The sequence below is a fragment of the Cynocephalus volans genome, chromosome 1 (genome assembly GCF_027409185.1).
Source record: "Cynocephalus volans isolate mCynVol1 chromosome 1, mCynVol1.pri, whole genome shotgun sequence".
Taxonomy (NCBI): Eukaryota; Metazoa; Chordata; class Mammalia; order Dermoptera; family Cynocephalidae; genus Cynocephalus; species Cynocephalus volans.
The window spans coordinates 29,842,372-29,857,563 of NC_084460.1; the positions used below are offsets into that span (position 1 = coordinate 29,842,372).

At 47.3% G+C, this 15,192-nt stretch overlaps 1 protein-coding gene across 1 annotated transcript in view; it reads left to right on the plus strand.

The window, feature by feature from the left end:
- Nucleotides 1-9,134: 9,134 nt before the first annotated feature.
- ZNF341 (zinc finger protein 341) overlaps nucleotides 9,135-15,192 on the plus strand; it is a 32,988-nt gene continuing 26,930 nt past the window's right edge. Inside the window, exons 1-2 of the mRNA XM_063096847.1 lie at nucleotides 9,135-9,203; nucleotides 14,417-14,566. Coding sequence (XP_062952917.1) covers nucleotides 9,135-9,203; nucleotides 14,417-14,566 — 219 coding nt within the window. The remainder of the gene's footprint in view (nucleotides 9,204-14,416; nucleotides 14,567-15,192) is intronic.

Sequence of the window (15,192 nt, forward strand, 5' to 3'; positions counted from 1 at the left end):
CAACAAAATACTGCAGACTGGATGATTTAGAGAACAAAAATGTATCTTCTTACAGTTCTGGAGGCTAGAAGTCCAAGACCAAGCTGTCGGCACATTTGGTGTCTCCTGAAGCCTCTCCTTGTCTTGCAGATGGTCACCCCATCTATGTGTGTGTCCTAATCTCATCTTCTTAAAAGGACACCAGCCATATTGGATTAGGGCCCACTTATATGATCTCGTTTAACCTTAATTTAACCTCTTTAAAGGCCCTAACTCCAAATATAGTCACGTTCTGAGGTACTGGAGGCTAGGATGTCAACATATGAATTCTGGGGCAGACACAATTCAGTTCATAACAACCGCCATGCTTTGCTGCCTCCTACCAATACCAATAAACCTAATAAGATGTCAGGATCCAGCGTTGCTTTGTGTGTCCTTACTTTCTGTCCCTTGCAGTTGAGAGTCTGGTTTATTTATTTATTTATTTGGAGGCTGACCGGTATGGGGAGGCAGACCTGTGACCTCAGTGTTATGACACCACGCTCTAACTAAGCCAGCCCCTTTGGAGTCTGGTTTAAGCTACTCATGATTCTCCCCTCCTCACAGAGATGATATCTTTACTGGGGTGGCTGGAGTACTCCTTGTGGGAGCAGAACACTGGAAATTTCCTAACCTCCCTCTTCTCTGCTTGGCTCCAGGCCTGCAATTACGACATTACTTGCCCCAGGAGTCTCTAAGCTGTGATTGGATTCTGTTCAATGCCAACCAGGAGGCTCTGAGGAATTGGGACATGGGACTGATAAGATTTTGGTGGAGGAAGACATGGCAGTAAAAAGTGGAAAGTTTGTAGCAGGCGGCAGCCTGACTGGGGAGCCTGGCAGCAGTGAGGGCTCCCTATTGAGGAGTGGAACAAAAGGGACCCAAGAGATTCAGAGAATATCACATGATGGAGTGGTACCAGGTACTGTGAGAACCAAGAAGGGCAAGGGAGGAATGGATTCATCCTGGGAGATCAGGGAAAGCTTCTCAGAGGAAAAAGACAAGTTCCTATTGTTCTGATGAGGGTAGGAAAACATTTCAGGAAGAGAGAACAGCACGGACAAAAGGGTCTTGCCAGTATTTGCAGCGGAGGAGGAGATGCTCCTGCTATGCTGATTCAGAAGCTGTAGACAGCAGGTATATCTCAGCGGTAGAGCATTTGACTTCAGAAGATGTAGACAACCTCTGTTAAGGAGACAACCCTATGTGTCCTGCTGTAATCAGTGTGACTACACTGGGTCAAGTTATACTCAAAATAAGCTATTTTATTATTTTCTACTTTAACTTTTTAAAAACAAGATAAAAATGATCAAGTCCCTAAACCTTTGAAATTACAAATATATTTTTTCTTCTGCTTTAGAAAAAAAGAAAAAGATGGGCTGAGCCTGTGGCGCACTTGGTAGAGTGCTGCGCTGGGAGCGCGGCGACGCTCCCGCCGCGAGTTCGGATCCTATATAGGACTGACCGGTGCACTCACTGGCTGAGTACCGAAAAAAAAAGAAAAGAAAAAGATAAAAATCTACTATGTGCATATATATGTTTGGATGTATGGAAATACATGGAAAACCACCAAGGCTTGTATTGCCTTGCACTGGTGGAATCTTTTACTGTCCCGTGCCTCCCATCACCCTCAGAATAAAACCTAAACCCTCACTGTGGCCTTGTCCATCTCTCCCTCCTCTTTCCCCTCTACCCATACCTCACTTATTACCCACAGCTGCCCCTTTACCTTTCTTGGCCTCCTTTCATTTTGGCCTCAGGGTCTTTGTAATTGTTCCCCTGCCTTTCTGTTTCCTTTTCATGTAGCTGACTCCATCTCATTCTTCAGGTTCACCTCCTTAGAGAGCACCTCCGTGGGCTGGAATGTTAGCTCAGTTGGTTAGGGCGCAACCTTATAACACCAAAGTCAAGGGTCTGGATCCCCATACTGGCCAGCTGCCCAAAAAGTAACAACAACAAAGAGAGGCGTTTCCTGGCCACCCTACCTAAAGTAGCTTCTCCTCCTCCCAGGAAAAAATATTTAAAGTCATGGGATATGTCTCTCTTTTTCTTGTTACAGCCCTTCTCACCTGCTGAACTATGACTCCACAAAGGCAAGGATTTTTGTCTTTTTGTTCATAGCTGTGTCCCTAGCATCTATAACTGTTTGGCACACATGAGTACTCAACAAATATTTTTAAATTAATTAAATGAATGTGATTGGCCAGCCACCAAAAAAACCAAACCAAACAAAAAAAGCAAGGAAAAAATATCAAGGCCCAAGGTTCGATATCGGCGAGCCACCAAAAACAAAGAGCAAACAAAAGAAAAAAAGAAGGGAAGACATTTAAGGGCTGGCTGGCTGGCTCACTTGGGAGAGCATGGTGCTGCTAATGCCAAGGTCAAGGGTTCGGATCCCCATACTAGCCAGCCAACAAAAAATAAATAAAAAGAATGTGAAGGTATGAATATATTACTTGAATAATAATAAAGAGAATAGTTATACCGAGAAATTCCTGCAGGGGAGCGATGATGTCAATCTGAGGCTATTAGATCAGTGGGGATGTTAAAGACAGGGAGGAGGGAACCCTGGCCTCACTCCTGCCAGAGAAGCAAGTGTAAGGGGAGTTTAGGCTTACGGTGGGCCTTGGGTCTCCAGAATCGCCAGGAATGGGGGTGGGATGTGGAGTCTGGGAGAAGAGTGGGTTTTCTGTGTGGGACATTTGTTCAGGGCTTGAAGTGCAATGGGGGCTGGGAAGGGAAACGGGTAGTGGTGAGGGGCTCTGGGGTGGTGTTCAGGGCAGGATAGGGAGTTTACTGATAGAAATGGACCTTGAGGGTGTGTTTAGGCATAGGGTCTGTGAGGCAACTTATCAGGAAGAGTGGCTGGCAGTGTTCCACAAGGGGAAAGGAGCTTTGAACAAATATTTTTTAATTCTAGGAGTTATAATTTAGTGAATATAAGAAAATGAAAATTGTGATTTTTGTCGCTTATTGCTTAGGCTGAAGCTAAAATAGGGATTTAACTAAAAACAATGAGAAAGTTTGGAGTCAAATCAACAGTAGTCCAGTTGTATGGGAATATGGCCATGATCACGGGCAAGATCTACGATCAATGGCACCTCCAGGTTCCCCTCCCCACCATAAATCCCCTCATCTCTTCCCTGTTGCCCACGGGTACTTCTTTGAAACCATTATCACACATCGTAATTAAACAATTTTTAAGATGAAATGTCTGTCTTCTCCCCCCCCCCCCCCCCCCCCCCCGGTTACTCCGTGGGAAAGCACCACTGTACTTCTTGAGCTATCACAGGAGCTGATGGAGCATGAAGATGAGAGAGGGGTCTGCGTGTGATAGGGGGGTGGGGGGATCAGGATGAGGGGCAAGAGGATCCCTATGAGCCTGGGCTGGGAGTGGTTGAGATGGATATTGGGGGATTATGTGACAGGAATGGGGTCCCAGACAGGCAGGGATGGGAGATCTGTGTGAAGAGGAAATGGAGGTCCCCAAAACGTGGAAATGGGGCATTAAATAGCCATTGGGGATCTCTGAAAGATGGGAGTCACGTAAGAGACAAGTGGCTCCCAATCGGCAGAGATAAGGGTCGCTGTGGGAGGGGGGAATAGAAGGTCTATGGCAAGGGATGGGAATCTGTATTGCAGTTGCTAGAAGGCGGGGGGCCCTCGTGACAGAGCTGGGTGGTCCGAGTGAGATGCGAATGAGGTGTCGCAAAGTTGGGGTGTATTGTGTGCGATGGGAATTGGGTCCATGTTGCGGAGCTGGGGTCTCACATGCAGTGGGATGTGGGTTCAGGACGGATGAGGCGGTGATGGGGGGTCCATGTGCACCCGTGATGGGCCATCGAGGCGGGGTCGGGGGTGCGCAGGGATGCTGGGGGTCCCGAGAGCCAAGGCTGGGTTTCCGGGGCTGGGGGCTCGGCGGCGGCTCCCGGGCGCCCCCTGGTGGCCCCGGCCCCGCCGCCGCCGCCGCGGCTCCCACAATGCTCGCGTAGCCCCGCTTCGTCTCCCGTGGCGGCGGCGGCGGCGGCGACTCCAAGATGGCGCAGGCGATCTTCGAGGCCCTGGAGGGTGAGCGGCGGCGGGGCCGGGGGAGGCGGCTGTTCCGCGTTGCGCCCCCTCCCGCCGCGCCCTCGCAGCGCCGGGCCCAGGACGCGCGGAGGCCTCGGGGCGGAGGGCGCCGGGGCGGAACAGCCGCGGGGCGGGAGGGGCGCGGGCGGGAACAGCCGCGGGAGCCGAGGCCCGGCGGGGGGGGGCACCGGGACCGGAACAGCCGGGGAGAGCTAGTCCAGCGGGGAGGGGGCCTCGGGACCGGAACAGCTCCAGCCTGGAGGGCCTCGGCGGCGCGGGAGGGGTGCCCCGGAGGGAACAGCCCGGGAAGGTGCGGGTGGGCCCTTCCGGGAGCCGCCGTGGCTAGCCAGGCGACTCGGCGGGACGCGGGGGACCGGAGGGCTGCACGGAGGGGACGGAGGGCGTAGGCGGCCGGAGCACCTAAGCTAGGCGCCCTGACCGCAAACAACTTCTATTGAGCGAACTGTGTGCCTCGTGCTGTGATGTAGTCTCTTAAATTCAGACCACGACAGAAGAGGCGACACCTGGGTGCAAGCCCGAAACTCAGGGCTCACAGATCCAAACCAGCAAACACTTCGGCGCCTGCTGTGTGCACCATGCTGGAGTGCAGAGTTTTACAAGCTCAGACTACAAAATGATGGGTGCCGACGGTGTGCCTGGCCGGGTCGCGGTGCTCCCAGACCCAAGCCAGCAAACGCTAGGAGCGAACACTTATACTGTCCTGTGCTCTGCAAGCTCCTGGGATGGGAGTAGTCCCCGGGCTCAGAGAATTGTGGGCTGTGGAGACAGCAAACATTGAGCGCCTCCATGTGCACCTGCTGGGTGTCAGGGAGGAAGGACAGCCTTAGCGACTCAGGGACATGGCACAGAGTAGACGCTGGGGGACATACAGACCCAAGAATTTTTTTTTTTTTTTTTAAGATGACCGGTAAGGGGATCTTAACCCTTGACTTGGTGTTGTCAGCACCACGCTCTCCAAGTGAGCTAATCGGCCATCCCTATATAGGGATCCGAACACGTGGTCTTGGTGGTATCAGCACCACACTCTCCCAAGTGAGCCACTGGCCGGGCCTTCAAGAATGTTCTTGGAGGGGCGTCATGAGATGAGTAACATATAGAGTGCAAATGAAATGGGCTGGACTGGCGCTGTGGGGTTGAGGCTTTGAGGAAGTGTCTGTCACTTTCAGAGTTCTCACCCTAAATGGAGGTAATCCTCCCCCATGTAGAGGGGTTCAGTTTCAGGAGTGCTCATTGAGCCAGACAGTCCCTACCCCATGGTCTGGTCGGGGAGAGGGAGAAAAATTATAGAACAAGCAATTAGAGAAACATTGACCTCAAAAGAAACTGACAGCCTTATAACACCAAGATTACGGGTTCAGAATCCCTGTACTGGCCAGCCACTAAAAAAATAAAAAGAAACTGAGACCAAATACATATAGCAAGGACTTATTGAGCAGATATGATGATTGCAACCACGAAGACACATAGAGCAGGTAGCCCTGAAATGTGTTCTGAAGAGGGCCAGCAGAGCTTAACATTTTATAACCAAAAGAAGGGAGAAGGGTCAAAGGAGAGTGAAAGACAGCCCTGCCTAATTGCTTCATCAGGCTTTCTACTGGTAGTATGTGACATATAGATTTGGGACTGTTCCTAGGTTATGTACTACATGCAGGGATCTAGGGTAAAGGTAACAAGTATTCTAGGTTATTTTATGGCTTTCTGCCACCATATGGCTGCTTCTAAGTAAAATGGTCTTATGAGAATGTGTTCCAGGATGGGCGGATGTGGTTACTTATCCTAGATCTCCCAAGGCACTGTAATTTAGCTGACTTGGTCAGAGCAGATTCTTTTGGTTATCAAAGTTATAGAATTATAGAAAAGGTAAATGGTAAAAGAAGATAACTTCAGTTGGCGTTCCATGCTGTTAAGAAAATAAGCAGGAAGTGATGGGTGTGGAGGACCAGGGTCAGTGCTGGTTCCCTCTGAGAGGACAGTTGGATGGGATGAGGCTTACTTTCTCTTTAAGCTGTATAGACTTCTTCATTGTTTGAATTTTCCCTACAAGAATGTGTTCATGTATTGAGTAATAAAGAAATGGAAAGATAGGGCTGGCCAGTTAGCTTGGTTGGTTAGAGCACAGTGTTATAACACCAAAGTCAAGGGTTCCGATCCCTGTACTGGCCAGCCATCAAAAAAAAAAAAGGAAATGAAAAGGGATATCAGTTCCTAGGACAGTTCGATGGGTGCTGGGTGAGGTAAGGGCAGCAGGACTGTGCAGATACATGGATAACCAGAGAAGAGGGGACATCAGAGTGACCAAGGCAGTGGCAGGTACATTTGCAGAGCCCTGGGGAGGGAGGGATAGGTCTGACAGGACTCAGTGTGAGTGAGCTGGTGAAGCTTCTGAAGTTTATCTTGGGATCAGTGTGGAGCTACATAAAGGTTTTCAGTAGGGGAGCAGCACAATCTGTTGTCTGTTTTATAAAGTTCACCCTGGATGCTTCGGGAGCAGATTGCAGGGGGTCAGAGTGGCAGCGGGAGGTTGAGCGAGGAGGCTGCCAAGGTTGTCTAGCTGAGAACTGGTGGCCTGAGCCAGGGGGACAGCGGTGGGGATGGAAAGAAAGTGAATTTGAGACCTATTTGGGAAGCAGAATAAGATAGATTAGCAGAAGGACTGGAAATGGGGGTGGGAGGGCTTGTAGGTTGAGGGATGAATCAATGGTTGTCCCAGGGGCTGTGGCTGGGTGGACGGTCGTACCTTGTTCTTAGTGATGAGGATTACTGGCAGAGGAACAAACTTAGAGGTGGGGGATAACACTTTTCATTTTTGGTTTTTTTGGTGGCTGGCCAGTATGGGGATCTGAATTCGTGACCTTGGTGTTATAAGGCTGTGCTCTAACTAACTGAGCTAACCGGCCAGCCCTTGACACATTTGATTTGAGTTATTTTAGACAGGCTGTATTGTTAAATTTTAATTTAATTTTATTTGCCAACCACTTAATTGACAGTCTGCATTTTTTAAAATTAAACTTTATATTTGGAAATTTTTTTTTCTGTAGATTTGCATGTAGTTGTAAGAAATTATACAGAGTGATCCTATGTATCCTTTGCCCAGTTCCCCCGGTGGTAACATTTTGCATAACTATAGAATATCACTACCAGTCAACACACAGAAAAACAGTTCCATCAACACAAGGTGTTGCCCTTTTATAGCCACACCCCAAATCCCTCCCCTTCTGCCACTATCCCTGACGCCAGGCAACCAGTGATCTGTTCTCCATTTCTAAAATTTTATCATTTCAAGAATGTTATGTAAATGGAGTCATACAGTGTGTAACCTTTGAGATGGGATTTTTTTACTCATTATAAGTCCCTGGAGATTCATCCAAGTTGTTGTATATATTAATAGTTTGTTCCCTTTTATTGCTGAGTTGTATTCCTGGTATGGATACTTCACAGTTTAACCATTCACCCACTGAAAGATATATGAACCGTTTCTAGTTTAGTCCCTGGAGATTCATCCAAGTTGTTGTATATATTAATAGTTTGTTCCCTTTTATTGCTGAGTTGTATTCCTGGTATGGATACTTCACAGTTTAACCATTCACCCACTGAAAGATATCTGAACCGTTTCCAGTTTTTTACTGTTATAAATAAAAGTTGTATGAAGGGCTGCCCAGTTAGCTCAGTTGGTTAGAGCACAGTGTTAGAACACTAAAGTCAAGGATTTGGATCCAGCCGCAAAAAAAAAAAAAAAAAATCCTACGAACATTCATGTACAGATTCGCACTCAAATGCTAAAATGCAGTTTTGCATAAAATGGTAGAAGATTTACTGAAGCTTGTTCAGGGGAGCATGCACCCCAGATATTGGAGGGAACTAGCCTGGGAGTGAATGAGACTGCCCAGGGAGTGTAAGAGGGAGAGGAGAGAGAGTCCAGACAGAAGAGACCCCTCAAAATTGAAGCATTTGGAGTGGATAGGAGAGGAAGAGTAAAGGAGGCCCCAGAGAGGTGGGAGAAGACCCAGGAAGGGTGGATCCTGGAACCCAGAAGGGAGTGTTTCAAGGAGTGTCAGATGTTGCCAGATGGTCTTTGGTGGAATGGTGGGGGCTTAAGCCCTACCAGGGTGGGTAGAGGAGGATCATGGGTGAACAGAGAAGATAGAGGGTGTAGATGACCCTCCTTGGATGCTTGATGTTGAAGGGAGTAGAGGTGGGAACAGGAAAGCAAGAACGCCCAAGTGCAAACAGATTTGTGGGCTTGGGAGGTGTGAATGAGGAAGACCGGGTGACATGGTTTCCAGAGGGGCTGGCTGTGTCACTTAGGACTAGAGTCAGCTGTGTGTGAGAGAGGAGCCCAACCGAGCAGTGGCTTAACCAGGCAGGAAGGTTATTTCTTTCACATGAAAGTCAGAGTAAGCCAGTCTAGGGCTATGAGGGTGGCGTGTACTACAAGATTCACAGAGGCCCAGGATCCTTCTAGCTTTCTGTCCTGCAATCCCTAGGGCTTTTCGTCATGGTCCAGAATGGTGGGTAGAGTTCCCACCACCATGTTCTTGTTCTAGGAAGCAGAATGGAGGATGGGACAAAGGTCTCATACCAAGCAGCTTTTAAGAAAACTTCCCAGGGCTGTCCAGTTAGCTCACTCAGAGCGTGGTGCTGATAATACCAAGGTCAAGGATTTGGATCCCCTTACTGGCCAGCTGCCAAAAAAGAGAAGAAAACTTCCCAAAAGCTGCCATGAAATACCTTTACTTTCATCCCTTTGGCCAGAATGTAATCATTCCCTAGCTGCAAGAGAGGCTGGTAAATACAGTCTTTGCTCTGGGACCATGTTTCCAGCCCAGAATCTTGGGATCTATGACAGTGGAAGTAGGAGAGAATGTATATTGGGGCACAGCCAGCCATCTTTGCCAAGGATGTTTCACAGCAGGCCTGGCTTGTAAGGATGAAGTCAGAGGAGGATTCGGTGCCCGCTTCCAAAGAGACTGCGTTTCTTTTTTCAGGAATGGACAATCAGACTGTTCTGGCCGTTCAGTCATTGTTGGATGGCCAAGGAGCAGTCCCTGATCCAACAGGCCAGAGTGTCAGTGCACCCCCTGCCATCCAGCCATTGGGTGAGTATCTGCTCAAGTTTACCCATGGAAGGGTGAATGGCCATATGAAGAACAGGTGGGGCTCACATGGGACATGGGAGTGAACTGCCCACTGTGGTCCCCAGGATGTCCTCTGAAGTCTGAACCCGCTCCCCTTCTTCCCATCCTGTATCTTCAGGCTCATATCTTTCTCTGCTTAACTCTGAGGACACCCTCTCTCAAGTACTTGGTGAATGTGGGGAGATGGGATCATGATCCAGCGAATAGCTAGGAGCCCCACTGCTTGGCAACATTTGTACCTTTGCCCTGGAAGTCGTTTCTCAGCCTCCCCTTTATGGGAAGAACAGGCTGAGCATAAATTTCTCCAATTTATACGGAGAGGGCAAGGGACTTCTCTTGGAAAGCTCTTTGTGAGTCTGTGTATTCTTTATTCATTCCACAAACATTTTTGAGTACTTGAGAACCACATGGGACGGAGAGATAAACCCCAGGGTTTGAATCCTTGTTCCCACAGTTCCTGGCTCTATGACCCTGGGAAAGTGAGTTAACCTCTCTGTGTGTCAATTTCCACATATGTAAAACCGGGATAATTGTCCTGCCTCATAGGAATCTTATGAGAGTACTTGGAATTTGATTGCAGCTATTGTAAATAAGAAACAGAAGTTTCTTATGGTTTCTACAAGATTAAAGTTTATTTCTCTGTTACATGAAGTCCTGATGGGCATTTGGGGTGGGTGTGGTGAGAGTCAGACCCCTTCTTTCTGTGGCTCTGCTGCCCTCAACATGCAATCCAGGATGGCTGCCCCAGCTCCAACTTTGATTTCCATATTCCAGCCCACATGAAGGGAAGAAAGAAGGAGGTGGAAGTCATACCCTTTCCTTTTAAGGGGATGTTGCATATACAGTATACCTCTGTTCTCGTCCCATTGGTCAGAATTCAGTCACACGACATACCTAGCTGCAAAGAAGGCTGGGAAATTTATTCTTTAGGAAGCCATGTTTCCCAGTAAAATTTGTATTAGTATATAAGAAGGATACAATTAGAATTAAATAATAGTTAGACATTTTTGCTACATGTTAAGTGCTAGGCACAATGCATGGCCATGGTAGGCTCTCAGTAATGGGTAGTGTTAACGGTAGCTAATCATTCATTTAGTTTTTCATTCATTCAACAAACATCCATTGAGGACCTCCTATGTGCCCAGGAGCTATCACAATTATGGTGATAAATAAGGCACATTTCCTTCCCTTAGGGGACTACATCTGGTGGTGATGACAAAACTGATATGAGAGGTGTGCCCAGAGGAAGGAACTGTGGCCACTGGCTTTGAGAAGGCTTCCTAGAGGAGGTGACATTTGAGCTGAGCCCTGCAGAATATGTTGTTCTGAGAAACGTGGTTTGGCAGGGGCATACAAAGGCACAGAGGAGTGTGATCACAGGGCCCACTTGGGGACTGATGAATAAATTCAGGCAGGATAAAGACTGACTTTCTCAACTTTGAAGCAAACCCACTTTACTATTTCCCAGTTTCGAATTATTTGATGCCTGGCTGCACATGGCTGGCTGTTCCTGCGGGCGCCAGTGTGGTTTAGAAAGCTCTTAGGTGGCTCATAGCCAATGCTTGACACATGCACATCGAATCATGGGGTGCTGTTCAGATTTGCTGTTCTTGTGGTCAGCCGCGGGTCTCCTGTTTCTTACTGTGATGTCCCTGACTTACTGTTGCTTTTTTTTTTTTTTTTTTTGGTTACTTTGATCCTTCTGTGGCCCCTTCCCACTCCTCCGTGGCTCTGACCCCTAGATGATGAAGATGTCTTTCTCTGCGGGAAGTGTAAGAAGCAGTTCAACTCCCTGCCGGTGTTTATGACCCACAAGAGGGAGCAGTGCCAGGGGAGTGCCCCCACCCTGGCCACAGTCTCACTGGCTACCAACAGCATCTACACACCTTCAGCAGCACCTGCAGCGGTCCAGCAGGCCCCACCTCCTGCCAATCGCCAGGTAATCATTCATTTATTTGTTCATTCATTCATTCAGCACATCTTTTTTGAGTACCTACTGTGTGTCAGACACTGTGACTAGGCACCAGAGGCATGGCGATGGACAAGACATACCAAGTCACTGCCCTGGTGGAGTTGGGTGAGATGGATAGTACGCAAACAAATGTATGAAGATAGACTTTTTTCGGCATGTTAAATGCAGAGAGACAAGGAATACCAAGACAGGGGTGGGAGGTTTTGCCATGTTGTATATGGTGCTTGGGGAAGGGCTCTGTGAAGAGGTGGCATATGAGCAAAGACCTAAGGAATTGAGGGAATGAGTCATGCAGTTAGTTTGGGGAAGAGCGTTCTAGGTGGAGTGATCAGCAAGTGCAAAGGCCCTGAGGTGGGAGTGTGCTAGATTTAGTCCAGGAACTACAAGGAGGTAAGAGTGTTGGGGCTGAGTGAGTAAGGAGAAGGATGGGAGACAACAGGTCAGAGAGGCAGCAGGAAGGTCCTTAAATCATGTGGGCCCTGTGGGCTTTTACTCAGAGTGAGATGGGAGCCATTGGAGGGTTTGGAGCAGAGGAGGGACATAGTGTGCTTACACTTTAGACAGGTCACTCTGGCTGCTCTACACAGAATAGATTTTGATGGGGGGAAGGAGCAAGAGAAAAAGCCAAGAGACCCATTGGGGACTGTTGTACACATCCGGGAAGTGGCTGGTAGTGGCAGTGGAGGTGGTGAGAGGGGCTGAGGTTTTAGAAATATTTTGATGGGGTTGCTGAAAGAGTTTATGGATCAATTGGGTGAGGAGCAAGAGATAAAGAAGAGTCAAAGGTGACTCTGGAGTTGGAGTTGCCATCACCTGAAGTGGGGAAAACTATGAGGAGAGGGTTTTAGGGGGTTGTCAAGAGTTCAGCTGGACACTTCGGATTTGAGATGCCCTTGGACCTTTAAGTGGAGACGGTGACTATGTTGACACTGTAGGCCTCCAAGTCTGGAGGTCAGAGGAGAGGGCCAGGCTGGAGGTATCTGGAGAAACTTGTGGAGTCTTCAGTTAAGAACATGGTTCTAGAGCAAAGACACCCTGGGTTGGGGGGCTCTTAAAAAGATTAAAGAATTCCTCATAACAGAGGCCAGGCATGTCTCAGGATGCTAAGTCAAGGAGTCAGATTTCCCTCTGGCTTCCTCTTTTCTTATTCCTTTAAAACATTATTTTCTTCCACTGTATAGAAATAATTCCTGCCATCAAAATAAAAGCATTCACCCACAGACCCATAGGACATATAGACTGAAACATTTCAGGTTTCCACAGATATTTTCTAGCATAGAACACAGTCATTTTTCTCACTCCTTGATTACGAGTTTTGCTAGCAGAAAATATTTCCCTCTCTTCCTTTTTTTTTTTTTTTTTTTTTTTCAATAAAAGGAGAGAGTGAATTTCCTCCAGTCCTGGGTAAGGAAATAACCTCAGAACACAAGCAGTCAGTTATGGGCAAACGTAAATCCCCTTGCCTAAGTGACTTGGTAGAACACGGATGTGATTCCCCATATTTTGTCTCAGCCTAACTTGTGTGACATTGTAAAAATACAAATGAGCTAGAATCTACACTGCCTTTCCGGGCATTTCCCCACCTTGCCAGGCTGCCCTTGCTTAGTGAAGGTCAAAGACATCCCATCTCTGAACAGGGATTTTGGGTCCCTGGGCCCAGTTGCTGCTGTGCCTGGAGGTTTCACAGAGACCAGTGAATTAGGAAGATGCCAGTGAACTAGGAAGATGCCAAGGGCCTGTCAGTAAAGAAAACAACAAAACAAAACAAAGCACCTTTTATAGCTGCTGAGAGGAGCAATCATTGATGTTTGACACTTTCTTATAAGGTCTACCCGTCATTTTCACTATTGCCCTGAGTACGATATTATTATTTTTATTATTAACTTGTATATTTTTAAGTAACACATGCTTCCCTTCTCCTTTTTATTTTTATTTTATTTATTTATTTTTTTAAAAGATGACCGGTAAGGGGATCTTAACCCTTGACTTGGTGTTGTCAGCACCACGCTCACCCAGTGAGCCAACCGGCCATCCCTATATGGGATCTGAACCCGTAGCCTTGGTGTTATCAGCACCGCACTCTCCCAAGTGAGCCACGGGCCGGCCCCTCCCTTCTCCTTTTTAAAGGTTAGCATGTTGGGGCTGGCTGGTGGCTCACTTGCGAGAGCATGGTGCTGGTAACACCGATGTCAAGGGTTTGGATCCGTGTGCTGGCTGCCAAAAATAAATAAAATGAGGAGAATAATAGTAAAAATAAATAAATTAGTTAAAGGTAGAATGTTGGCTAGCTGCTCCCCCCCTCAAAAAAAGCAACAGCTTTAAAAATAAATAAATAAATAAAAGAATGTTACAAATCAAGGCTGGCCAGTTAACTCAGTTGGTTAGAGTGTGGTGTTATAACACCAGGGTCAAGGGTTCAGATCCCCAAATTGGCGAGCTGCCAAAAAAACCCGCCCCAAAACAAATCAAGGCTCTTTTGGCACTGTTCCTCTTCCTTGCCCCCAGGCAACTGTTGATGGATATCCTTCTTGACCTAAGGTACTTTCACTTACTTATTTATTAACCACAGGAATTATATAGTACTATTGTTTTAGATTTTTAAAAATAAAAATATGTAATCTACATATTATTATGTAATTTGATTTTTCATGCTGTATAGTACTCTATCCCATGACAATATTGCATAATTTTTATTTTCTCTCTCTCTTTTTTTTGTTTTGGCAGCTGGCCAGTATGGAGAGCTGAACCCTTGACCTTGGTGTTGTAACACTGCACTCTAACCAGCTGAGCTAACTGGCCAGCCTATTGCATAATTTTTAAATCCATTCTCTTATTGATAGACATTTAGGTTATTTATAGCTTTTCACTATTAGAAACAAGGCTGTACAGAATACTCTCATTTGTTGACTTCCTGTGGACATGTGCGAGTGTGTCTCTAGGATACATACCAGGAAATATTATTGCTGGGTCATAGGGCATATGCCTTACAGAGAAGTATGACTTTTTCTCTTCATTTGGTAGGTGATTAAATGAAGGCTCAGAGAGGTGGAGTGACTTGCCCAGGGTCACAAAGGGTCACACAGCAGAGGTGGAAATGGAACCCAACTCTGTGGGACTCCAGAACCTGGATCTTTGCATAATGCCCTCAGCTTTCTTACAGAGCCTCAGACATAATCCTCCTTCTCTCTCTCTCTCTGTCCAGATCTCCACATACATCACAGTGCCCCCGTCCCCGCTGATTCAAACCCTGGTACAGGGGAACATCTTGGTAAGCGATGACGTGCTCATGTCTGCCATGTCAGCCTTCACATCCCTGGACCAGCCCATGCCCCAAGGGCCCCCACCTGTGCAGGTAAGGAGGCAGCAGGCTTCTCACAGGGTCTTGATTCTAGGCCTGCCTGTTAACTCCTCTGGATTCAGAATCTTATAGGAAAAAGTAGGCTTGGCCCCAGCTCTCCCCCACGTGGAGGCGGACTGTCAGCCTTCCCCTTGGCCAGCGTTGTAGGCGCTACACTCAGGTGGAGACCCAGAACATGTGAGGTTTCACAGCTGTAGTCCGGCTATGTTGACTCCTGTTGTTATTCTTAACAAAAGTGTCCCATGTCCATTAGAAAAACATTGGAAAATACACAGTGGCTCCTTGGAATTTTCCACTACAAGAAGGATCTCTGCTCAGACCAGCCTAGGATGGAGGCGTTCTACTTCACTCTGTCCCTGGGTTTTTCCTGCAGTAAAGAAATACTTCCGATTTTGTCAATCCAGATTTTTTCTCAAACATATTTGACTATGGAACCCAAGGAACAGCAATGAAGAGGAGCACCCTTTATGAAATACTGACCAGCATCATCATTTTAACAGACACAAAGGATTCCATCATATGGATAGACCATCCTCTATTTAGCCAGGCTTCTGTGGGTGGACATATAGGTCATTGCCATTTTTTGCTGTTATAAAAACTACAAGAGTAACCATCCATGT